General features: G+C 40.7%; 2 protein-coding genes across 2 annotated transcripts in view; one reads left to right on the forward strand and one right to left on the reverse strand.

The window, feature by feature from the left end:
- The first annotated feature begins 1,502 nt into the window (after positions 1-1,502).
- LOC134802633 (aldo-keto reductase AKR2E4-like) lies at positions 1,503-18,276 on the forward strand. Its single transcript, XM_063775268.1, has 9 exons — positions 1,503-1,565; positions 4,073-4,168; positions 5,337-5,513; positions 6,379-6,486; positions 14,392-14,508; positions 14,946-15,113; positions 15,231-15,428; positions 15,487-15,876; positions 16,454-18,276. Exons 1-9 carry the CDS (start codon positions 1,524-1,526, stop codon positions 16,772-16,774), a joined length of 1,617 nt encoding a protein of 538 aa, XP_063631338.1. The 5' UTR covers positions 1,503-1,523; the 3' UTR covers positions 16,775-18,276.
- The window catches only part of LOC134802867 (protein ERGIC-53), a 30,465-nt gene continuing 20,335 nt past the window's right edge, over positions 17,522-27,651 (reverse strand). The window contains exons 6-12 of the mRNA XM_063775602.1: positions 26,044-26,156; positions 25,355-25,483; positions 22,883-22,981; positions 21,918-22,009; positions 21,181-21,324; positions 20,652-20,777; positions 17,522-20,291 (exon numbers count right to left, since the gene is read on the reverse strand). Coding sequence (XP_063631672.1) covers positions 20,255-20,291; positions 20,652-20,777; positions 21,181-21,324; positions 21,918-22,009; positions 22,883-22,981; positions 25,355-25,483; positions 26,044-26,156 — 740 coding nt within the window. The 3' untranslated portion in view covers positions 17,522-20,254. The remainder of the gene's footprint in view (positions 20,292-20,651; positions 20,778-21,180; positions 21,325-21,917; positions 22,010-22,882; positions 22,982-25,354; positions 25,484-26,043; positions 26,157-27,651) is intronic.

A 27,651-nucleotide genomic window follows, 5' to 3' on the forward strand; every position in this document is an offset into this window, starting at 1 on the left:
GGACTTTATGGCGTTTGTAATAATAAGGTCAATCGATGTAGGTACAGTTTATTACAAGCTTTGTTAGGAGTGTTGCTGTGTGTACGATTGGCAGCTTAGTGGACGTTAGCGCCTCTTATAGAGCGTCTTCACAACTTCATATTGGCCGATCCGATAACGATGTCGGGTGATCCTTGGTAAAAAAGCAGCTGCTATAAAGAGAGTGTCCTATGGCATCAATAAGTCCTAGTTCTTTGGTTATCTTTTGAATGATAAACATATTAAACAATGGATGAATCTAACAAGGCGATTCTTTGTGGTCGTATCCGACATCCGATATGGGATCGGACAATGTAAACATACATACATACATACAAACATACGGGTCAAACTGAGAACTTTTTTTAAGGCGGTTATAAAGTGTTGGATTTCTACGGATGCTGTTTAAATGATGAACTCACGCTAGACCGGACCGGGGCTAGGCCGGAGCTTCCGGCGCTTCGGTTTCTACAGAAAGCACCACGTGAATCACGTGATCACTTATCAGCCGTCATAGAAAATGACATGTCGGACGCCTCGACCCGCGGCCCGGTCCGGTCTAGCGTGAGTCATCCTTAAATCATCGTCCTCTTCAAGATGAGTAGCGTTAGTTAGTAGCTAGCTCTAGGTAATCGACACTGATGGAACCCTTTAATGTATATCTGTATAAACTCTACCATTTGCTCTACCGATTCGCAAATCGATTGCGCATTCTGTGACAATGCTTATTGAGTAGGTACCCACTGCAACAATAGCATGGCTTGCATTCTTCACATATAGGTACTTGCATAACTTGCACCTGCTCATTGCACTAGTTTTTTAGGGTTCCGTACCCAAAGGGTAAAAACGGGACCCTATTACTAAGACTCCACTGTCCGTCCGTCTGTTGTCCGTCTGTCTGTCACCACTCACCAGGCTGGATCTCATGAACCGTGATAGACAGTTGAAATTTTCACAGATGATGTATTTCTGTTGCCGCTATAACAACAAATACTAAAAAGTACGGAACCCTCGGTGGGCAGGTCCGACTCGCACTTGGCCGGTTTTTTATAAAAACGTTTCAGTGGGTTAAGTTAATTTTAATTGAATTTTTTTTAACATGTAGCCATTTGTGTTCGAACCCAATTAAAGAAATGTATTTTTTTTAATTTTTTTAGTCTCCAGCTGATGTACATGTACTTAAATGTAACTTCTATATCAATATAACAAATTATAAAGCACACCAATCTCCTTTGGCAGGTATATTCAGACATCACCCAAAGATTAACTACGATAACCTCTACAAAGTTATCATCCCTCCGTTCTTTAATTATCTCAAATATTATTCACAAATTTACCTACTACCGTCAACTACAGACCATTAAAAATAACCTTCTTACGCGTATATGTACAACGAATGTAGGAATCATTTTAAACTAGAGATAAACACATATTGGTTATATTACATTAAGGTTTTTATGAATGGAAAGTTAGTATCTGTGCGGTGGGCGCGTGTAGCGGTCGCAATGTATATTATTGTGTTTATTTTGTCTATAATTGTTTTTGTAGTGAGTTTACATTTATATATCTTTACAATTTATATAGCTTAAATATTATTCGTGTATCATCTAAATTAGAAGTCACAATCAAAAGTTTTGTTAGTTAATAACTAACTAACTTAAACATGTCGTTAATAAAACGGAAAACCAGTAATTGGTTAGAATATAATCATTATTTTTATTTAGTAGGTAGATTATGTTCTGTTATTTCCGAATTCAATAAAATTTTAAAATTATTTAAATATTCTGTGGTGAAATCATTTTTGTTAAAATATTTATCATTAGGGGGTCATTCATTAATTACATCACACGTTTAGGGGGAGGGAGGGGGTCAAGAAAATGTGACATGTTGTGACAAGGGGGAGGGGGGAGTCATAAACTTTGTGACGTCACTTTAACTTCATCAGTAACCGAAAATGTATTTAAATTATTTTATACGCTAATTATCATTTAAATAACAAGGTTTTGAAACGATAATCGTTTTCATTCGTTTATTTTTATTTCTTAATCAGTTTTGGGTTATAAAATTACTAATATTTCTTTTGTCAAAAATATTTTGATAAATTATTAAATAAATATTTGCCGATTTCGTTGAAGAAATGTGACGTCACACCAGGGGGGAGGGGTTTGCCAAATGTGACCAAGTGTGACAAGGAGGGGGGGAGGGGTAAAAAAAACCTAGAAATTCGTGTGACGTAATTAATGGATGACCCCTTATCATCACACAAAATAATGTATGATATCATTGACCAAGTAGTATCTCAGAACATAAAATTAAGTATGTACAGTAAGTACTTTTTTTTTTTTTTTTTTTTTTTTTTTTTTTTTTTTTTTTTTTTTTTTTTTTTTTTTTTTTGTGGAGTGGAGAACGGAGTGGGAATGCATTTACGCACAGTGTGTGGGACTCGCCGCTCCTTATCCCTCTCTTAGCGAGAGGGGGGGAGAATTTGGCCCTACCCACTAAACCCACTCCGGCGTTTCACCCTCTTTGCCGTTCGTGAGGGCGCACTGGGATCGAGGTCATTCCACCACGGCGCCCTCCGGCAGCCCCGGCTTATCGCCAGGGCTCCCTCACAACTCAAAATACGCTCCTCGCCTTCGACCCTGCCGCCTGCGTCGGAGAGGAAGCGCATCAGCAGCCGCTTCTCGCTCCCTCTCCGCCTCCTCCTTCTGCGACATAACTTCTTCGCAGAAGGAGGCCACCGCTTCCCATTTCCTCTCGCTACCCAGCATCACCGCTATTATGCTGTGTAGCGAGAGGTCCGCCACCCCCGTCGCTGCCCTGAGGGAAGCTCTTTCCACGGCCCAGCGATTACACTCTTCCAGAGTGTGCTGAGCCGTATCATCCGCCGCGCCGCATTCGTGGCACTGAGGCCCCGGCTCCCTCTGTATTTTGTGCAGGTAGTGTCCGAAACAGCCGTGTCCGGACACCACCTGCGTCACCCTAAAGGTCAGGGCCCCCCTGCCCCGATCCACCCACTCGTTCATTACCCTATGGTTCGGGTTCCATAGTGGCTATCCTCCAAGGCCTCCCGCCACCTCTCTCGTAGGCTCTCCGTGGCTCCCCGCATCACCCTCTCGGCCTCCTCCGCGTCTGGGAGCTCCCCACGCCCCCTGGCTTCCGCCCTCAGCCGGTACCTGTCCGCCAGCACCCCCGCGTCCAGCTACCAAGGCGGGGTGCCGGCAAGGAGGCATGCTGCTGCGTGAGAGGTGGTGCGGTAGGCCCTCACCATCCTCTGGGCCACCACCCTCTGTGGCCGACGGAGCAATGCCCTCATGTACAGTAGGTACCTGGTAGGTACCTACTATTGACTTGAATTTGAGGTTCAATAGACGTTCTAGGTTTTATAGTTCCATAGAAAAGAGACAAACATATACCTAAGTAGTAAATAGTACCTAAGTAATATTTGTTATGTTTGATTTTTGAAGGTTTATTGTGATGTAAATGTGATAAACTAGGCATCGAGCGAAGCTAAAATCAACTTTGAAAAATTTCCGATTATATAATTACACTGCTGGTAGACGGCATGAAATTAAAATGAGTAAATAAGTACATTTCTATATCTATGCGTGTATACACAATCGTAACTTAATTTCCACTTAACGTTTTTGTTTTTAGAGTTATTTACATGTAATGGGCGTCTATATAAAAACTTAAATACCTTGTTTGTTACTATAATAAGTACGTAGTAAACGGTGCATCAAATTTTGTATCTATCTGAGGGTGTACCGCCAATATCGAAAACTGTGTGTCTCTGGCGCTTATGCAGAGTTGGCGGCAGTAGGCCTCTGTAGTTCCACTGCATTGAGGAGTTCTCTACCTGCTATTACTTTTCTGCTCGAGCAGATAGAGTTCTTCAACGAAACTTGCACCGACTTCTCGGTGAAAAAACATGGCAGCGCCACTATTAACGTCATATATATAGTGAACCTTCCACACCCTGCCACTGCAGAGTTAGTTTGGTCCGGCTCTACCTATGATGTGATGTTTGTGTTGTATGATTATTTGATTACAGTACGGGGACCCCGGGAAGGCGCCGCTGGTGGTACTCAACGATGGTCACACGATGCCCACGATCGCTTTGGGGACCTGGCTGGGCAACAGCTCCACGGTACAGTCGCATTATATCTTGTACTATCCAGAGGGAGGGCGCCGCTGGTGGTACTGAACGATGGCCACACGATGCCCACGATCGCTTTGGGGACCTGGCTGGGCAACAGCTCTACGGTACAGTCGCATTATATCTTGTACTATCCAGGGAGGGCGCCGCTGGTGGTACTGAACGATGGCCACACGATGCCCACCCTCGCGTTGGGGACCTGGCTGGGCAAAAGCTCCACGGTACAGTCGCCTTATATCTTGTACTATCCAGAGGGAGGGCGCCACTGGTGCTGAACCATGGCCACACGATGCCCACGGTCGCGTTGGGGACCTGGCTGGGCAACAGCTCCACGGTACAGTCGCCTTATATCTTGTACTACCCAGAGGGAGGGCGCCACTGGTGCTGAACCATAGCCACACGATGCCCACGGTCGCGTTGGGGACCTGGCTGGGCAACAGCTCCACGGTACAGTCGCCTTATATCTTGTACTATCCAGGGAGGGTGCCGCTGGTGGTACTGAATGATGGCCGCACGATGCCCACGGTCGCGTTGGGGACTTGGCTGGGCAACAGCTCCACGGTACAGTCGCCTTATATCTTGTACTATCCAGGGAGGGCGCCGCTGGTGGTACTGAACGATGGCCACACGATGCCCACCCTCGCGTTGGGGACCTGGCTGGGTAACAGCTCCACGGTACAGTCGCCTTATATCTTGTACTATCCAGAGGGAGGGCGCCACTGGTGCTGAACCATGGCCACACGATGCCCACGGTCGCGTTGGGGACCTGGCTGGGCAACAGCTCCACGGTACAGTCGCCTTATATCTTGTACTATCCAGGGAGGGCGCCGCTGGTGGTACTGAACGATGGCCACACGATGCCCACCCTCGCGTTGGGGACCTGGCTGGGTAACAGCTGCGCGGTACAGTCGCCTTATATCTTGTACTATCCAGAGGGAGGGCGCCAGTGGTGCTGAAGGTTGGATAAATATGACTGGGTTTTAAAATCGCAAATGCCCTTTTTCTTGTCTTTAAGATGATTCCTTTAAAATTGGTATATCTTTAGTATATCCTTCCTCTTACAGTTTCTGAGTTTTCCTTACTGCACCAAACACGTACGTCGAGGTTTAGCTTAAAACAAGAACACGTTACCCCAATAAGCGAAACTTCTGCTCCTCAGGGTCGAATCGTCCCAGTTGGGTACGAGACAGAGCAAGCCGTGATGTGGGCGTTCGAAGCAGGCTACAGACACATCGACACCGCCTGGACCTACCATGTGGAAGACCAGGTCGGGCGCGCAGTGAAGACCGTGGTGGACGCTTATAACCTGCTGCATGAGGTCACCACCACCCCCGAGGTGAGACAGTCCTTTCATCAGACAAAACAAGTGTTGTGCTGGTCTTACCATGTGGAAGACCAGGTCGGGTGCGCAGTGAAGACCGTGGTGGACGCTTATAACCTGCTGCATGAGGTTACCACCACCCCTAAGGTGAGACAGTCCCTTCATCAGATGGAACAACTGTTGTGCATGTGGAAGACCAGGTCAAAGCAGAGAAGACCGGGGTGGATGCGTATTGGGTGCTGCATGAGGTCACCACCACTCCCAAGTAGAGAATAGTTTTAAATATAGTATCTATCATACTTTCTCACAAAGAAGTCTGCGGGATTCTTTGTAATCCTAAATTTATATAACTGTTCCAAATTGTAGGTATAGGTACTCAATCTACATCGAAGTATTCTGCAATATCAATTCGTACCCCTTTATTGTATAATTGGTTGGTGATGGCTTAATTGGCTACTTAGTGTAAGGTAAACGTACTAGTGCTCGACATGCTAATGCCTAATATAGATGACACCCTGCTGCCACCTCTATTGACAATGACTATTAAAAAGTTTCAAGAGGGGTCCCTTTGTTTCCCATAAAGTTTTAAGTCATAATGTATTGTCTGTCATATTATCGTTAGTCATAAAACTGAAACCGTTAACGTTTCAGGATTTTCGTTAGGTTATTCTATAGATGGGTTAGGTTTGTTTTTAATTATGGCAATCCTGAAAAGTTACGCGTTTCTGAGAAAAACCAATTATGACTAACGAAAATTCGGACAAACAATAGATTATGGCTTAAAACTATTTGGGAAACAATAGAGACCCGTTTTAAGATGACATGTACTGGGACCGCGTCGAGCTCCAGTTCGTTTACCTTATGCGACTGTGTTTCTCAGGTCTGTGACGCCAAGTGCTACGTGAAAAGGTTCAAAAAGAAACTAGAGAGATCGAGCAACAGCATGGTCCCTCCTGTGTCGCGAGAGGAGATATTCGTCACAACCAAGGTACCTACCTATCTAAAGTTCGTCTAACCTGACCCTAGAGGTTAAGGGTGTGTTGTCGTAAATTTAGACTAACTCTATGGCTGCTGCTCGACGCAACGGTGGCGGAACTGCACAGTGACGCCATTTTCTATAGCGCTGACTAGACGCCGACGCTCAAAAGACGCTAGTGTGGGCTGACCATAACCATTTAGGGAAACAGAATATAGCTTCCTAAGCTACCTGGTATGACAGAACAAGCCACTTTTATGCTCATCGAGAGCTGTAGATTTTGAGCTCTAATTAGATTTTTATAGCTATTCTAGTTCTTCGTACCTATTCTCGTGCTCGAAATAGTAGATTGTTAACCAAGGGATGAAAGATGAATGGCACTCAATTCTGCCGAGATAGTTTGGCGCTCGAACACAGTGAGAGCGCCAATAGTCCGAGGCTGAAATGATGATGATGATGACACTCTACTTTTCATTTCGAACAAATAAATTAAAAATGCATGTGTTTTTTTGAAAACATTACAAAACATGACCAAGTATAATTTTTTATAGTATTTTTTGAGGGTACTTTCAATTAACAATTTAGGCCAAAGTATCCTTATTTATGGAATGGGGAGTCAAATATCAGAATGGAAATTGTATAACGAATCCATTTGGTTTACTAATGTGTTTCAGACAGTTTTTTGACATATTTTTGTATTGCATAATGTTAGGGGAGACCGGGGACAATAGAAACAATTTTCCTTTAACCGCCTGTAACCGTTATATTTTTATGAGTAGAAAGATGTACGCCCAAAATATTTCAAGGTTAGTTATCTGGTTCCTAAATGAAATGTATTTGGATGGTCTATAATCCATAGTTTTTTGACAATAATTTAATAAAGAGAATGAGGCAGCATGGTTCAATTGACCTCACATGACTGTCAATTGAAACACTATGTAAGGTCAATTGAAACACTCGAATATCTTCGGCACAATGAAAGTACTTATATCTGTATTAATCTTTTTCATCACTACCTCTGTATACAATGAGCTCATCAAAAATTCGCAAGCATAAAATAAATATTTCTCAATTTATGAGCATCTGAACATCTCGATAAAAACACGCGGGAAAACAAAATAAGTATACGACTTTCAGTTTTCTTTGTTGCTGCTACTTTATACATTTATCTTAGCCAAAGTAGTTTTAATGCAATTATAAAATATAACGATATAGAATCGCAGAAAAAAGCATAATCATGTATCATACAAAAGTGCTTGTTTCAACTATAACAATGTTTCAATCACAACCATTCCGTGTACCTACCCTCTGACAACGAGTGTTGCAAACGTCGGGATGTAAAATGAAATAATAGACGCAATAAAATAATCAGTTTAAATTGTTTTATTAAAAAAAACATGGCGATATGCCAAATAAAAAAGAATCCTAAACTCTATAAAACAAATAACTATTACGTAAGGTTTGTCACCGACTTTAAAACGTGATTAAAATGTAATCTGTACCTACATGAACGGATTATTTTTGGTTTTTCAGTTTTTATTTAAGGCCGTTATTTTTTTAATTTGATTTCATCTGTTTCATTATTTTTTTATTTAATTTTTTTTTTGCTTTCATCATCAGCTTATCGTCATAATCACCAAATGATTATTTTCGAGAGCAGTTGCATGAGTTACTAACCATTTTTTATATTGTATAGGTACCTACAAACATACGGGTCAAACAGAGATCCTCCTTTTTTTTAATCTGTTAATAACCATTTGTTAATACACAAAAACCTTATCCAGAATGTAACAAAATACTTTTCTGAAAACCGCATCAAAATCGGTTTAGCCGAACGCGAGATATCGCGAACAAACAAACATACATAGAAACATACGGGCCAAACTGAGAACTTCCTTTTTTATTAAGTCTGTTAAAAACAAATGTTCACAGAAAAAAACTGCAGATTTCTAAAAAAAACTTCGTAGATCCACAATTTATCAACTAGGTCAAAGACTAGGTACAGGGCCGGATTAACCCTAAGTCAAAGTAGGCAACTGCCTAGGGGCCCCGCCTCGGCTAGGGGGCCCCGGCGGCTCAGAGCGCACCATCACAAAAAAAAAAATGTTTCATAGGGTCAAAATTCACGCGTAATTTTTTTGTTCTTATTAATAATGAGTATGCTTTGTTATTGTTTTTTTTTCGATCCATTCTTTAATTTAATGAAACTGTAATAAAATGGAAGCAATACGTTACAGTTTGCGGGGCATATATGCGTACCTGGGGCCCGTTTCTCAAAAGCTTAACTTAAAAGCGTAACTTGTAATACAAGTGGAAGTCCCTTTCTAACAAAAGCTGTCAAAAAGTGACATCCGCTTGTATTACAAGTTACAAGCTTTTGAGAAACGGGGGCCCCGTTGTAAAGGTTTTCTGAAAAAATGTTAACATTTACTTTTTTTCGAACAACTTCTGGGTTATATCGACTCAGAATCACGGGGACTATTGATTAAAACAAAGAAAAAAAGTGTCCCCAGTTTTTCGTACGAATTTTGGGTGTCAGACTAGTGACGGTCCATACAAAATGTATGTATGTAAAAATGCGTCACAAAAGTGACCTATTTCGACGATTGGTTCATGTTAGAGCGCTCCTTCCTTACATCTCGGCCTTCGGCGTCGCTTTTTAAGAAATATCAACATTGATTTCAGTAGCTTGGCCTTTTGCCTCACATGAAAGCTCACTTCGCTAAAAAACGCTTCGGGCTTGTCGAGCAATGCGGAGATTGCTGAGCTCTACCTTTACTTCAGCCTCACTTTTTACCTCATTTTACCATTGGTATGTGTTTCTCATCTCCTCTACTTCAGCTTAGCCTTTGGCCTCGCTGCGGCTAGCTCGGCCAGCGGTCTCGCTTTTTAATACAATGGAATTTGGTTCGTGTCTGTGCTCTACTACTTATCCCGAAGCCTGAACGGCTTTTAGTTCGCATGAAAGCTCGCCTCACTGGGGCACTTCGGACTTTTAGGCCCAGGTGAAGATCGGTACCCGGCCTGGCCTTTTAACAGGCTTTCACAATTTGCGATATTGTTAAAAAAATTTGCGCTCGCTGCGCTCGCGTTTTGCTAAGTTTTTTGGTTGGCCCTCAATCTACATCATCTACATGTTAGCTTGACTGATGAATTAATACAGTTAGACCAAGAAAAGTCTGCAATGATTTAGATAAGATACGCAGTGCAAGTGTTATTTATACGTTATAATTTCATAGAAGTTTGAAGCGCTGGTGGCCTAGCGGTAAGAGCGTGCCACTTTCAATCCGGAGGTTGCGGGTTCGAACCCCGGCTCGTACCAATGAGGTTTTCGGGACTTATGTACGAAATATCATCTGATATTTACTAGTCGCTTTTCGGTGAAGGAAAACATCGTGAGGAAACCGGACTAATCCCAATAAGGCCTAGTTCACCCTCTGGGTTGGAAGGTCAGATGGCAGTCGCTTTCGTAAAAACTAGTGCCTACGCACTCGGGATTAGTTGCCAAGCGGACCCAAGGCTCCCATGAGCCGTGGCAAAAATGCCGGGATAACGCGGGGAAGATGATGAATTTCATAGAAGTTTGACATTTAAAATAACACTTGCACTGCGTGTGCTATCAAAATCGTTGCAGACTTATCCTGGTCTAACACTAATAATTTTAACATATGGAAATTCTTTATTACCATGTAGCTCCTAATAAAGTGGCTCGGCGTTTTGTCTTATGGTCGGTGTTAGAAAAAAGCTTCATGTCCAAGCAATAAGTGCGAAAAAGACATCGTTCTGACTAGACTCGGATCGGCTCGGCTGAAGATTGAAATTAAAAACGCAAACTTTTTTCCCTGTAACTGAACATGCTGTATGCAGAATTGACTGTAAGGGGCCCCCGAGCCTTGCACTGCCTAGGGGCCCCGACATGCTTAATCCGGCCCTGACTAGGTACATAAATAATAGTGAACATAAATAGAACAAACATGTGCATCGAATACAGAACCTCCTTATATTTTGAAGTCGGTTACTTTTGGGGACGATTAAAACGCGAGGACGATTGAAACGTTTCAATCGTCCACAAGCAAATTGTTTCTATCGTCCCCACACCTCGTTTTTCACTTCAAGGTCAAATATTATATATAAAAAAGACTCGAACGCTGATCAATGGCCATTAAAAACATTCGTTTATTCCTAACTCGAACACCAAAATAATTAGATTAGTCAAAATACAAGAGTAAACGAAGTTATAAGAAAATATACGAGAGCGCAAGTTCTTACTTTTTACCGCGAAAAACTTGTTTAGCTCGTGGACAGTGGACACCCCTGTCTCGCACCGTCGCTCGAGCCCGGTCAAGGATTCAAACATGGCCGACCGCGTGTACCGAGTGTTGAGTCAGACGCGTAGGTGTTATAGTTTTTGAGAAATTTGACTTGTTTCAATCATAACGTGTTTCTATTGTCCCCGGTCTACCCTACTTGGCAGAAATGTCGTTTGGCAGAATTACCTTTCGCATAGTATCATTTAGCATACAATCACTTCGCAGAGTTTTATAATCCAGAACCATATTTCGGCATACTGTTGATGATCATAATAGTATTTTAAACGAATATTGATTTCGCAGATACATGTATTGCATACTATTTTGGTGGCATAAAGCTATTAAGTTTAATTAAAGGTGATTTTATAAATGGTTTTGATTGACTTACCAATGTGCTGCTGTACCTAGTATGCTCTAACATAATCTGTTTTTATGGCAGTTGATCTTACTTTTCTGGTAGCTGTTCGTTTTTGTAAGAGGTTGCAGCTAGAGTCAGACCAAGAATAGTCTGCAGCGGATGTGATAGCCCACGCAGTGAAAGTGTTATTTTTAACGTCAAACTTCTATGAAATTATGACGTATATTGACGACTTTTTTTGGTCCGACTCTAGTAACCTAACCTAACTTATTTTTCTGACAGCCATTCGTTTTTTGTAGGAGATCTCAGCTCTAACCTAACCTATTATTCTGACAGCCATTCGTTTTTGTAGGAGGTCGCAGCTCTAACCTAACCTAACCTATTTTTCTGACAGCCATTCGTTTTTGTAGGAGGTCGCAGCTCTAACCTAACCTAACCAATTTTTTTGGCAGCCATTCGTTTTTGTAGGAGGTCGCAATTCTAACCTAACCTATTTTTCTGACAGCCATTCGTTTTTCAAGGAGATCGCAGCTCTAACCTAACCTATTTTTTGGCACACGTCCAATTTTGTTGGGGTCGCAGTTCTTACTTAACTTAACCCACTTTTCTGCTAGCAGAAAAAATCATTATGCCATAATAAGAATGCTGCAGGATGATTATGGTTCATAAAATTATGCTAAATGAAAGTCGGCAACAGTAATCTTCTGCTTAATGATATGCTGCAAAATGTATTGTATGCGTAGTAATGTCATCGTCGTAATGCCAAGTAATAGTTATGCAAACTTATCATTCGACTAAAAGTGTTTCTGCGAAACATGTTATGCGAAATGTATTTCTGACAAACAATATTATGCCAGATGAGGGGAACCTAATCCATTTATATCCAAATTTCAATTGCTTGTCGTAAAAAAAACGTATTTAGAACCTAAAATCCTCTAGTTTGCTCTAGTTCAGAAACGTATCATTTTCTGCACACCTTTTAAAACAACAATGGCCCTCTTTCAGAGCATGGAGAAATGAAAAGAATAATTAACCTTCGGTTGGCAAACGGTCTAGTAAATAACTAGACATCAAATGAAGCTTTCGTACCTCTGTTTTACCTATTTTTTCTTACTTTACTTCTTCTTATTCGCGTCGCGTTATCCCGGCATTTTGCCACAGCTCATGCGAGCCTGGGGTCCGATTGACAACTAATCCCAAGAATTGCATGTGCAATAGGGGATATTACTGCAATGTTCTGCCGCCAGAGTGCAGCATCACCGACTCAGTAAATGCATCTTAGACTAACTTATACTTCGAGCAACACGGAAGGGAGGCGGCATTCGCACTATTTCCCCTCTGCCGAGGTACAAGATTAGCGCGTCAATCTAATCTAGCGCGGGTAATAAAACTAGTTGCACTTGGATTTTTCACTAGACCGAGTCCAGACGCGCGCGTGAACACTGCTGCACAAAAATGCCTGTTTGCTCGGTTTTTTGTTATAAAAAGAGGTCGGGGACATCAAATTTACAAACAGAAAGTGTTACATTTCACATGTAATATTTTTTTTTACATATCATATGTTTAATTACATTCAAACACAATTATTATATTTTAGTCTCATGTAATTGTTGGATTTATCGATTTTGCTCGCTCAGTACAAATTGCGGATCGGTCGAGCGACAAATCCGACTTCTCATCTCTCAGAATACAATAACATACTTCAAAGAAAATGTATTAGTGTGCGTGTTGTGACACTTGTCACTCGTCCGTACACAAAAAGAGATCGAGGTTTGCAAGATTTGTCTTTAACGTGTGTCATTTTCTATGTATTTGTGTCTTCGAGCAACACGGAAGGGAGGCGGCATTCGCACTATTTCCCCTCTGCCGAGGTACAAGATTAGCGCGTCAATCTAATCTAGCGCGGGTAATAAAACTAGTTGCACTTGGATTTTTCACTAGACCGAGTCCAGACGCGCGCGTGAACACTGCTGCACAAAAATGCCTGTTTGCTCGGTTTTTTGTTATAAAAAGAGGTCGGGGACATCAAATTTACAAAAAGAAAGTGTTACATTTCACATGTAATATTCTTTTTTACATATCATACGTTTAATTACATTCAAACACAATTATTATATTTTAGTCTCATGTAATTGTTGGATTTATCGATTTTGCTCGCTCAGTACAAATTGCGGATCGGTCGAGCGACAAATCCGACTTCTCATCTCTCAGAATACAATAACATACTTCAACGAAAATGTGTTAGTGTGCGTGTTGTGACACTTGTAACTCGTCCGTACATAAAAAGAGATCGAGGTTTGCAAGATTTGTCTTTGACGTGTGTCATTTTCTATGTCTCTGTGTCGTCATTACAGATTGGATTTTGTATGTAAGTGTGTGAGAAGTGCGACTGTGTGCACCTTTCCCCCCGCGAAAAATGGCAGAAAGATTTGTACGGTGAGATATCGCTTGGGCCCCTCCCTTCCGATGTGTCGGAAGCCGGTGTTGCTCGAAGATTTGTGTCGTTATTACAGATTGGATTTTGTATGTAAGTGTGTGAGAAGTGCGACTGTGTGCACCTTTCCCCCCGCGAAAAATGGCAGAAAGATTTGTACGGTGAGATATCGCTTGGGCCCCTCCCTTCCGATGTGTCGGAAGCCGGTATTGCTCGAAGAACTTATACATACTGTGCCATAAAGTGTTTTTTGACAAGTTTTCACAGACAATAAAATATGACATTGATGCATCAAGGCGGTTTGTTAACAAGGGCCTACCGGTAAACGCGAAAATCGAAATTTAGTTATCTGCCTCTTTATCGCTCGAATATGCAAGAGTGATAGAGAGATTAGATAACGTAATTTCGATTTTCTTGTTTCGCGGTAGGCCATGTGATTGACGTGACGTGTGATGTGTCAATGTGGTTTGTTTACTGTATGTGCCACAAACCTACGCAGAGCTTTGCCTAATATTCCCTATTGTTGGCATAGGCACTAGTTTTTACGAAAGCGACTGCGATCTGACCTTCCAACCCAGAGGGTAAACTAGGCCTTATTGGGATTAGTCCGGTTTCCTCACGATGTTTTCCTTCACCGAAAAGCGTCTGGTAAATATCAAATGATATTTCGTACATAAGTTTCGAAAAATTCATTGGTACGAGCCGGCGTTTGAACCCGCGACCTCCAGATTGCAAGTCACACGCTCTTACCGCTAGGCCACCAGCGCTTTTTTTTACTTTCCTCTCTGATTATAATTATGTTGTTTGTCTGTTAGCTGTGGAACGACGCGCACGCGCGCCGCGCGGTGGTGCGCGCGCTCAGAGCGTCGCTCGCGCAGCTCCGGCTCAGCTACGTCGATCTTTACCTCATGCATTGGCCATTAGGACAGTTTGTAAGTAACTAACAATTACGCTCATAAAACATTGGGGGCGTAGCCAACATGACCAATAACCATCGTACATCGCCAAACGAAAAGAGAAAATGTATCGGGATGATGCTACGAAAACTCACGTTACTAGAGTCGGACCAAGAAAAGTCTGCAGCGGATTTGATAGCCCACGTAGTGCACGTGTTATTTATACGTCATGATTTCATAGAAGTTTGATGTTTAAAATAACACTTGCACTGCGTGGGATATGAAATTATTTTCTTGGTCTCTACTTCCATACATCATGATACATCATTTAAGTTTCAATTACCGTTTTCTAGAGGTAAAACTTTAAGCCCCGTGCGATGGCTTTATTTTCCGTCGCAAATTTCACAAGGGGCGCCATGTCTTTGTTTCCTTCTAATTTCCTAATATTACAACCAATTTAAATATAATTTCAGGCAAACGGGTCGTACGACTCCACACACTACGTGGAAACCTGGCAAGGCATGATGGCCGCGCGGGCGCGCAACCTGACGCGGTCCATCGGCGTCAGCAACTTCAACCAGGACATGCTGGAGAACATCAGGATGCACCAGCTGACCACGCCAGCTGTACTGCAGATCGAGGTACTTAGAGCTAAACATAGATAGACATTGGAAGTTCTTTAACCCTTTGACTTTGACCTTCGTGCATTCTGACAAGCATCAAACATAATCACCAGATTACTCAAAAATCCTTTTCAGTGGAACATCAACCTGCAGCAACCCGAGCTGCTGGCCTACTGCCGCCAGCATAACATCTCCGTGATGGGTTACACGCCGTTCGGCGCGCTCATGAACAAGCAGCGCGCCGACTCCCCCACTCGCATCGACGATCCACAGCTGACCAAGATGGCTGCCAAGTATGGCAAGAATGTGCCGCAGATCCTACTGCGATACGCTGTGAGTTAGTTTATAAATCCATATTTTCAGTGGATCGTGCAGCATCCAGGGCTGGTAGTCTACTGTGCCGTCAGCACACCATCTCCGTGACGGGCTACACGCCGTTCGGCGCGCTCATGAACAAGCAGCGCGCCGACTCCCCCACTCGCATCGACGATCCACAGCTGACCAAGATGGCTGCCAAGTATGGCAAGAATGTGCCGCAGATCCTACTGCTATACGCTGTGAGTTAGTTTATAAATCCATATTTTCAGTGGATCGTGCAGCATCCAGGGCTGGTAGTCTACTGTGCCGTCAGCACACCATCTCCGTGACGGGCTACACGCCGTTCGGCGCGCTCATGAACAAGCAGCGCGCCGACTCCCCCACTCGCATCGACGATCCACAGCTGACCAAGATGGCTGCCAAGTATGGCAAGAATGTGCCGCAGATCCTACTGCGATACGCTGTGAGTTAGTTTATAAATCCATATTTTCAGTGGATCGTGCAGCATCCAGGGCTGGTAGTCTACTGTGCCGTCAGCACACCATCTCCGTGACGGGCTACACGCCGTTCGGCGCGCTCATGAACAAGCAGCGCGCCGACTCCCTCACTCGCATCGACGAGCCACAGCTGACCAAGATGGCTGCCAAGTATGGGAAGAATGTGCCGCAGATATTACTACGATACGCTGTGAGTGTTTAGTTAGCCCTTCAGGTGTTGGATCGAATAGCAGCAAGAGCTGATCCCAGCGATATATGATTTACTATATAATTTCATACAAAGATAAGTTTAAAGCGTCGTTTCGTAAAATCCTGCGCTGACCACCCATCGGGTGCCACTTGACTGTTTTTGCGCAAATCCGCGCACTTGAGTACTTTTCGCGTTTTCGTTGACGCCATTTGAAGGGTTAATAGTTTATAATCAAATTTTATCAATGTTGCAGTTCATCATCATCAATGTTGGTACTTCTTCGCCTTAACTAAAATACAACTTAAGTATTTCGTAATTAATTTCACGCAAATAAATCTAATTCTATTTTTTAGGTCGAAATGGGGGTAACCCCGATCCCAAAGTCCATAACCAGCAGTCGAATTTTCGAGAACATCGACATTTTCGACTTCCATCTCGACGAGAGCGACAAACGGACGCTCCGGGGCTTCGACCGCGGCTACAGAACCGTGCCCCAGCTCAAGTGGAGGGACCACCCCTTCTACCCATTCGAGAAAATGCCAGAAAACAGTACCACCACCACTGCCGCAAGTATAAGTACTGTAAACACGGAGGCAAGTAAGCAACAAGTGATTTCCGAAGTTGATATTAACGATAAAACTGCTAGAATGAGTTTTAGGGATATAAAGATATAATAAATACCTATGTATATTAAACATTGATTTATCGAACTGAAAGAGAATTTCATAAAAACATGACACGAGTGCATCACGAGTGTTTTATTTTTATTTTATTTGTGGAAAACTCTTGCGGGCATACAGCAATACGCAATGCAATTACGTACATAATACATATATTGCTTTACACTGCTTTATAGTATAATAATGCGCCATGTAGCGTAGTATTCTCGGCGTGAAGTTGACCGTTCGCATCAGAAACACTGTACGCTCCAATACCCAAATAGCTGATGTGGCTGAAACAGCCGCCAAGCTGTTGGGCAACAACAACCAGGTCCCACATCACACCCGGGGTCGCGACAAACCTCGAAGGCGTTGGCGAGATGACCTCGACGCCTTTGGCAGGAACTGGTGGGAGACGGGCCAAGACCGGGATACGTGGAAAGGGAGGAGGGAGGCATTTGCCCAGCAGTGGGACAATCTAGGCTCATATAAATAAATAAATATAGTATAATAAGGTCTCTATATAATGTGTTCAGGAATCGACCGCTATTGCGGCACTTGACACATTCAATGAAACGTCATTCCGCCTGATACTTGAAAAGAGGTCAAATTAAATTTAGGTTTATGATAGGTATGTGTAGATTCTTCAGATAAATTATTACCAAGATATGATATTTTCTGTAATAAATATAAAAACGTTTCGGAAGAAATACATTTTTTATGTCCACTGAAAAGCTTGTTAGAAATAAATAAAACACATAATATTTGGCACATTTTTATTGTTGAACAATAAACAATGTATTTTTTTATTACAATTTTATTCTCTTTCTAGTAAATTCGATACCAGAAGTTGCGTGTGCAAACGAGAACCTTCAAGACAAGCGGAGAATTCTCGAGACGACTCGAGAACTTTCTAGAACTAAAGAACTCAAATGGTAACTCAAAATAAATAAAAACACAGGAATATGACACCTATTTTGTGATTGAAAATAGTTATTTACGATACAAGTGCGGAAAAGAGGAAATTACCTATTTGCACGTGTATCGTATACAACGTTTTACAGTACATATGGCCCTTTAAACTTTTGACCTCGCACGAAAAGTGCTATTTTACGCACTAGTGCGGGAAAATAAGACAATATGTATGTAAAATAATTTTATAAGTACATTTGGTTTTATGCTCTAATTGTCTGCCATATCACAGACATATTAATAAAATAGAAAATCAAATGTATCTTCACTATCTATCAATCACAAACTATAAGTATACCTAAAATGTAACAAATATAATTAAAACAATCTTAAATATTAGACTACTTATGTGTCTAATGACAAACTTCATTAATTCTTAAGAAAAGTCGAGAACGTCCGAGAATTATCTCTAAAATTCCCCGAGTCGGCACGAGAATCCTCCTTAACAACCAAGTAGAATAAATGCCAACCAAGTCTTCATTTATCTAAAAAAATACAACCTCACTTAAGTTTCGTAGTCCAATAAAATTTCGTAGAAAAAAAATTGAGAAAAATAAAACTATTACAGGACACAAAAATATAAATATTATTTACAAATTATTTATTCCTTACTCTCGAGACGTGGTAGAAAATGAACTTCTACGTTATAACAGTCGAATAGTCAATGTAATGACAATGTCATAAATATATGACTTTGCGTATAATAACTTTTTACTAAAGATTACATCATACGTACATTAAGCGGTAACTCTGGTTGTCAAAAGTTGACGTTTAACAATTTAGTTCTTACAAAAAAATATGGCGAGGTACAGCGCCATCTAGTTAAGCTGTTAAATTTTTACACGGTTTTTACTGAGAGTTTACAACTCTTCTCCCATCAATAACTCTTTACACTGACCGAAAAAGTTCAGAATCTCACCTCGGTATGATCATTTGTATATGGTCGATTCACAGGATCTGGCACGAATTGAATACATGAGTGAATGATAATATCCATGTGTGTGTGTATCACATTAACCAATAAAATGCACACTCATGCAATGAAAGTTTCGTTCATTCCATCCGTGCCAGCCTTCGTGAATCAACCTGTATGCCTTCGTGTATCTCCGTATGTCATATACACGTGACATATGTCATTACACTGACAAGACCGGGCCCGCACCCGCTCGTTAAATAATACTGTGATATCTAAAATCGTTCCTGTTTTTAAAACTTCTTATAAATAGGTACAGTCTGCAAACTCTTAGTTTAGCATTCCTGCATACATATTTATGTATACTAAGCTAGTAGTTGTGCTGACTGTATGTATCTATAATTTTGCGCTATTCTAATTCCTAAGTAAGAAGTTGTTTTAGAATATCATCATGAAGTAATTTCTATTGATATAAAATAAGATGTTAAGATATTTGTGTTGTGACATATTCGGTTAGTTTTAAATGGCGGCCTACATACGCGAAATGAAAATCAAAGATATTTTTATAATTATAAGTATTATAACATTATTTGATTTCTTTAATTTCGTGCACGCCGCACGGATAGGTACATTTAAAAACGTGTAAAAAGAAATGTGTACAAATTCTGATAGTTGTGTTGAACCACTATTATATCTAGGTTTTGTGTATTTAATTTTGAAAGCATGTCCACCAAGAAGTTATAAGATAATAGATAGACAATAACACTCAAGGTCTAAAACATCGATAGGGATAAAGGTCCAATAAAATCTATTCTATACAATACCTTAATGTTTACAACAAGGTGTACACATTTTTTTGAGACTTTGTCCGCGTATTTTAGCCCTTGAAATAATATAGAAAATAGTATAGTAACTGAAGTTATAATAATTTGAGTACGACATTAATGTATGTCATAATACTCATAATCTCATTAGGAGTATTGGCGCTATAGTGTAGACTTTTATAATATTTATAATTATTTAAAAACCTAATGAATACAGGAAACACTACATACGGATATTTGTGTAAGTATGTATATGCACATCAAAATTGCCTATGTCCAAAAAAATTACACAATTTCGGAAAAAGTGACAAATTGTTGTACTTTGAGGTCTTAGGTAATTCTAATATGCTTCGGTACATTTGTTGAGAGTACATGTACACAGATGAAGAACTCAAAAACATCTGAACATTTAGTATGGAGATAGTTTGAAGCCTGGGGAAGGACATAGAATATTTTTTATCAATCTACATCATCATTCCACGTAAAGTCGCGGGCAAAAGCTAGTGTTTTGACTGCGATAAATAGTATAACTAGGATTTGAGACTTATGTCATATAAAAATATATTTGATTAATATTAGAAATTATTCATTAAAAATCTCTAACATTGTATATGTATTATGTAGATATATTATGTAAGTATTGTGTATGTATTTTTGTAGGCCAATGTGTAGATATTTTAGAGATCTTCGCTCTTAGACATATGAGTATTAATTGTTAATTTATTACAATTTGCAATATCGATATATGGTGAGAGGGTGCGGGAGGGGAAGGGGTATGGAACTACCTTAGAAGAATTTCTTCGCTTGAGCTTCTTTTCTTTCTCTGAAAAAGATTAAAAAAAAAGTTGTCATTAAATGATCTCAGGTCAACGAAATACCAAAAATGATTGTCGGAAATAAGTCTGTTTTTTACACTTAAAAACTTTTTGGTACGAGTCAAGAATAATAGGGTAGAACTGACTGGTCAAATCAGTTTTTTTTTCAACAGTCAAAACGATTAGCCGCTATGGAATCTCTTTCAGACGCCACGGCCAAGTTACTTACTCTTTATAGTTCTGTCAAATTTATTAAATAGAAATGGTGTCTGAAAATAACTGCGGTCTAGGTTTATGTAATATTTTTCTGGTACTTTTATGAATGGTGTGAAATAATTTTTACAACATCCCTATTGTCCTGTACTTACTTGTAGAGGTTGTAAAGGAACATAACGACGAGTTGTGACGTCACCACCATTACTAGGGCGGTGAGCCCCACGCAGTTGGGCGTCGGACACGACGTCTGGGCCGACGCGTGCGCCGGGGAGGATATCCTGCAACGGAAGAGACAACATTGTTGAAAAACTTAGGTTTGGTTTATGTTTTCTTTAAGATTAGTCTAAAGCCTTTGACTACGTTGATCATTAAGAATACTTTTAAAAACTGGAATTATCCGTATTGGTCTCAAACTATACAAAACATAATGTTATATAAAATTATCTAGATCTGCCCTATAACCAGATAATGGTATATTTCCAGTAGTTAACGTAGAACAAAGGAGACGTAGGGTTGATCTCTGGATGCCCCAAGGAAGTGGTTTGGGACCTTCATTGTTTATTTATTAAAACATTGTTGCACAAAAATAAAAACCTATCGTACAAAAGGCACACTTAATGCCATGAGGCGTTATCTGCCAGCCAACCTTAGAAACCATTGTTCCAGTAAGTATATACATACCTCTGTGCGACTCCATTGACAGTCTGTTGCACTTGTTGGAGACTGTCTCTCATTTCTGACAGGAACTGCGGGTTGATGGCCGTCCCGCCGCCGCCGGCGGCCGCGATCCCGTCCGCCTTGCGGGACACTTCGATTATGAACCCTCTGGCGAATAAATAAGGTTCATATTAAATAATAATATAATTTTGAAATATTATAGGACATTATTTCACAAATTGACTAAGTCTCACAGTAATCTTAGTAAGGCTTGGTACTTAGACAACACAGATACAATAATAAAAATATTTATAAACAAATAAAAAGAATTCGGGCTCATTACACAAATAATATAGAAAGATATATTGAAATGAGGAAAAATATTCAAAAATTGACATAATAGAGTGTAACAAGTGGCTCAAAAAGTGAAATCCTGAGCCACCATTCCTTTTCCTTACAAACTTTAAAAAAATATTTATTCAAGTAGGGTAATTCGCCAGTAACTGGCCACTTTTAGTAACTGGCCGCCCTAAACTAAAAATGAATTATATTCACCTATAAATTCATTTTAGTATAAGGTGGCCAGTTATTGAAACCTTATACTAAAATGAATTCTGTTTATAGGTGAATATAGAATTCATTTTTAGTTTAGGGCGGCCAGTTACTAAAAGTGGCCAGTTGCTGGCGAATTACCCTACTAGGAAAATACTAGAATGAAGTTTACATGTAATAAAGAATGTTGAGTATGTGTAGGTACTGACTTGAGCTCCGCGATGGTGTTGATGATGATCTGGTTGTTGGCCACCAGCGCGTCCCAGTCGTGCCGCGCCACCGGCAGCCCGCCCGTTTGCATCTGTCATACAAACACAATACATTCAGTGGAGCCTCCACAACTCGAACGTTCATAAAACGAAACCTCGTTAACGCGAAACTTTTGGTGCTTTTCTTGAAATAGTTGAAACTATAACAGTAAACATAGTCATAGAGTTAGACCAAGAAAAGTCTACAGCGATTTTGATAGCACACGCGGTGCAAGTGTAATTCATACGTCATAATTTCATAGAAGATAAACGTTTAAAATAACACTTGCACTGCGTGTGCTACCAAAACCGTTGCAGACTTTTCTTGGTCTAACTCTAGTACAATCAATGTATTATATACGAGACGGACAAAGTGCCAAAAACATGTGAACACAACCTTATTGCCCATAAATGTAGTGTTTGCATATTTTAGCTACTTTATCCGTGTCGATTAGAGATGCAACGGATAGTTGTTTGGCCGGATACCGGATATTCGGCCTGACCATCGGCCGAATGTTCGGTATCCGGCCGACGAATATTAGGCTGACGAAATTATACCTACATTTCGGTTTTTCAGGTGCGCATTGTGCAGGTTTTGACCTGTTTCCTAGGGAACGTCCCGAGATACCGGATAGTAGGTCACTATCCAGTATCCGGCCGGATATTAAAATAGTGGCCGTATAGGCCGGATACGGGATAGTAACCGAATATCCGGTGCATCTCTAAGTGTCGATATTAGGGTGGTATACCACCTATCCATTTTTTTGTCCAATGTGTATTGCATCTCACATTTTGCTTTAATGCGACGCACTGACATTGGACAAAGAATTTGGATAGGTGGAATACCACCCTTAGCCATTATACGTAGCATTAGCACGTAGTACGCTGCGCTAGGTAGAGTGTAGAAGCAAGAGTAATGTACTCACTGGCGCCTGTCCCGCCTGCTGCGCCGCGATGGGCTGGCCCTGCGCGTGCGAGTACACGGCCGACAACATCGACAGGGAGTTCATCTGCTTGCCGATCACCTGTCACATACAAACATTAACGGGTTATAAATGTCATATGCTCAAATGGGACTGGGCCGGTCACGTCTACCGCATGCATCCGGAGAGGTGGGCTAGCTTAGCCACCAAGTGTAAGCCGGTAGAGGGACGTGGACGCGGCAGGCCCAAGGACCGGAAAACCCCTCTTTACGCTTAATCCTATCAATTCGGTAACCCAATCGATTCGGTTACCTTATCATTCGGTAACCCTATCATACTGTTACCTGATTGTAATGGTAACCTTATTGAAACGGTAACCCTAACCTTTAACCGAGTTAATCTCAAAACCCCATCGCGATAGGGTTTTTGTTAAGGGTTTTTAACAGGTTTTCATTCAGTTATGGTAATCTTTATTATCGGTTGCTTACTGGTTTGCAACATTAAAGTAGTTTTAGTGATGTGCCGTCAGAACTAAAAAAAATACTAAAAAAATAGTTTATTTTATTTACTTTATTTATATTTTGTTGATTTTGTTGACTTTATTTATTAAATTTATTTATTTAATTTAATTTATTAATTTAATTTAATTAATTTATTTAATTTATTTAATTTATTTAATTTATTTAATTTAATTAATTTATTTAATTTATTTAATTTATTTAATTTATTTAATTTATTTAATGTATTGAATGTATTGAATTTATTGAATTTATTGAATTTATTGAATGTATTGAATGTATTGAATTTAGTGAATTTAGTGAATTTATTGAATTTATTGAATTTATTGCATTTATTGCATTCATTGAATTCATTGAATTCATTGAATTTATTTAATTTATTTAATTTATTTAATTTATTTAATTTATTTAATTTATTTAATTTATTTAATTTATTTAATTTATTTAATTTATTTAATTTATATAATTTATTTAATTTATTTAATTTATTTAAATTATTAATTTATTTATTTTAATTGTTTTAGTTATAATATAATAATATTTATAATAAGAACACACCACACAGGTAGGTATAAAGATAAACAAAGGAAAGGCAAAAAAACTTGTTTGTGCTGGAGGCTTCATAGACCGCCCATGCCAACCTCGGTTATTCAATAATAAGTTGAATTTAAGTGTGCGTAAAGATTACAATCGTTTGAACTGGTCAAAAACCTCATAATGAGGTAACTGAATAGACTGGGTTTTTATTTCGGTTACCGGTAACAGAGGTTAACTCGATCTGATACGGTTACCGAATCAAAGTGTTACCTTATTAAGCGGTTACCGTTATGGTAGGGGTTTTTATAAACACCTCTAAAATAACCCTATGAAAAACCCCGGTTAAGGTAACCGGTTCCTGTCCCTGGAGGTAACTGAATAGACTGGGTTTTTATTTCGGTTACCGGTAACAGAGGTTAACTCGATCTGATACGGTTACCGAATCAAAGTGTTACCTTATTATGCGGTTACCGTTATGGTAGGGGTTTTTATAAACACCTCTAAAATAACCCTATGAAAAACCCCGGTTAAGGTAACCGGTTCCTGTCCCTGGGCAGGCCCAAACGGAGATGGCGGGATGACCTGGATAGCTTCCTGAACAACTGGCCGGAGGAAACACCAGATCGGGAGTCGTGGAAATTCAGGGGGAGAGGCCTTTGCCCAGCAGTGGGACACTCAAATAGGCTAGGGAAAAAAAAGTCATATGATTCTCATTTTTTACAAGCTTTTATATAACTGTCCCTGTTAGTATGTATGTTAGTTAGTGTGGGGCAAATCTTGGAAGCTAAATTTCTTCCTATCGATTCAATTTCACCTCATCGACTTCCTTATTGAGTTCTCTAAGAACGTCATGAATCTGTACCTAGTCTCCCTGCCCTTGAAAGATTTGTCTAAGCTCCCGCTAACCGTCCGACTCGAACCAGTCCTCGAGCTCGCCCTCCTTGTCGCGCACCTAGAGACTGACAGAGACAACATAACACTCACCTCGTCGACCTTCTTGTTGAGTTCTCTCAGCACGTCATGGATCTGTCCTTGTCCCTGGAAGATCTGTCTCCTTGTCGCGCACCTAGAGACAGACAGAGACAACACAACACTCACCTCGTCGACCTTCTTGTTCAGTTCTCTCAGCACGTCATGGATCTGTCCTTGTCCCTGGAAGATCTGTCTAAGCTCCCGCTGCCCGTCCGACTCGAACCAGTCCTCGAACTCGCCCTCCTTGTCGCGCACCTAGAGACTGACAGAGACAACACAACACTCACCTCGTCGACCTTCTTGTTCAGTTCTCTCAGCACGTCATGGATCTGTCCTTGTCCCTGGAAGATCTGTCTAAGCTCCCGCTGCCCGTCCGACTCGAACCAGTCCTCGAACTCACCCTCCTTGTCCCGCACCTAGAGACTGACAGAGACAACACAACACTCACCTCGTCGACCTTCTTGTTCAGTTCTCTCAGCACGTCATGGATCTGTCCTTGTCCCTGGAAGATCTGTCTAAGCTCCCGCTGCCCGTCCGACTCGAACCAGTCCTCGAACTCGCCCTCCTTGTCGCGCACCTAGAGACAGACAGAGAAAAAAATAACAACTGTATTAAATTTGCGTAGTAAAGTCGCTCCAAATTTTTACAATAATCAAAAAATCGAAAAAAGTCAAACGTAGGGGCATATGGTTAATATATATCAAATTATGTAAAAATATTTTCCATAATGTCAATATCCAATGGGGACTACGTTTGTATAAAGAAGCGTCTATCCCCTTTTCTCTTAAGCATCCGTGTATACTTTTTTCAAATTTTTGCACATATGTTGTACTTCTAATGGTTCAATAGATACTTTAAAAAAAAACGAATTTACTTTATAGAGTTCTCGGCTCTTATTTCGGAGCATTCCATGAAATTGTCTACCGTTTGTCCCGTACAAACGCGAATTTTTTGAAGATTTGCAGGTAAAAGAGTTTCCTTTTCTGTGGCAAATGGTCAAAAATATGCACAGAAAAATAATCGCCTGTTTTAAATGCCGAAAAAAAAGTCGCAACACAGGAAATAAAATGCGTTTGTATGGGACAGCCCGTGGAATGCTCATTCGTATAGTGATTCAGTAACTAGAGTGTATAGTACCTCATCCGGGTGTTCCTTCCTATAGTCCTCCTTCTGCTGGTCCAGCTTGCGCTGGTACTCCTGGTACTCCTGCGACAGCTTCTGTTGCTCATCGTTGCTGATTTGCTGCCCACCTGCAACAATGTCGTTCAAACTTATCATCACAAAATAATCGATATCCTGGTCACGGCACCAAAATGTAACGAACTTTTTAATACAATAGGGAATATTAGGCAAAGCTCTGCGTAGGTGGCACCACTAGCACATACAGTAAATAAACCTCATTGACATCATCAATGACACATCATACGTCACTAGGTCAATCACATGGCCTACTGTGAAACACGACAATCGAAAGTTCGGTTTCTGCCTCTCTATCACTCTTGCTTATTCGATCGATAGAGAGGCAGATAAAGAAATTACGATTATCGCATTTCGCGGTAGGCCACCTGTAAATAAACCGCCTTGGTGCATCAAATACATAGTGAAAACTTGTCAAAAAACTGTTTAAGGCCTAGTATGTATAAGTTACTCTATGGTTTACTAAACAAATTAGTGCTGCACTCTGGCGGCAGGACATTGCAGTAATACTCCCTATTCTTGAGTTGAGACTATTTCACGTAAGACCAACCCTAATCATAAAAAAAAAATTAATCTCCCATACAACATCAGACCAGCCAAAATGTATGAAACAGCCAATTTTTTTGCGATTTTGGGGTTGGTAAGTTGCTCAATATGGCCTATATATTCACCCCGTAAATTAGAGCAGGTGACTATAAAAACAACCTGTATAGTTTTAAATAGTGATTAACCTTTTGTGCTGGGATTATATTTTTCTAACTATACTATTATTATTTTATGATACGAGATCGCGGAACCGAAGTACCCGCCTCTGGGTAGCCCGTATTCTAATACAGATGTAGTGCATAATTGTTTTCCATCGTACTTTCTCGGAAATGTTCGTATTTGTCATGCTACTTCAGTCAATGTCAGTACTTTTTGTACCGAGACTGACTGAAATAGCAAGACACATTCGTATGTTTCCGTGAAAATACGATGGAAAATAATTATGCACTACAACTGTATCTTGCTAAAATCCTGGTCACACGCACCAAATATGTAACACATACGATTATTCTACTGACAGTGAAACCCGCTTAAGAAGTTTCTGAAGCGGCCAAAAACTGATCTTTAGCGAATAGTGTGCCAACCGTGAAAAAATGCATGACCAGTGTGAAATGGTATATACACTGGAAATCGTATTAAAGAGATTCTGTTACATATCTCATCTTCTTACCAGCCTGATGCGTGCTGTGTAGAGAAGACGTCGGCCAGGCCTCCCGTGGCAGCCGAGAGGCCGAAGTATCCGCCTCTGGGTAGCACGTGTTCTAATAACTGCTAAAATCCTGGTCACGGCACCACAATTTGACTCAAACTCATTTCTTCTACTTGTATATGTTAATTTCTCTGAAATAAATATCTCATCTTCTTACCAGCCTGTTGCGTGCTGTGCAGAGAAGACGTGAGTAGATGTACGACGTCGTGGTCGTCGGCCAGGCCTCCCGTGGCGGCCGAGAGGCCGATGTATCCACCTCTGGGTAGCACGTGTTCTAATATCTACTAAAATCC

The sequence above is a fragment of the Cydia splendana genome, chromosome 25, assembly GCF_910591565.1.
Source record: "Cydia splendana chromosome 25, ilCydSple1.2, whole genome shotgun sequence".
NCBI classification, from domain to species: domain Eukaryota; kingdom Metazoa; phylum Arthropoda; class Insecta; order Lepidoptera; family Tortricidae; genus Cydia; species Cydia splendana.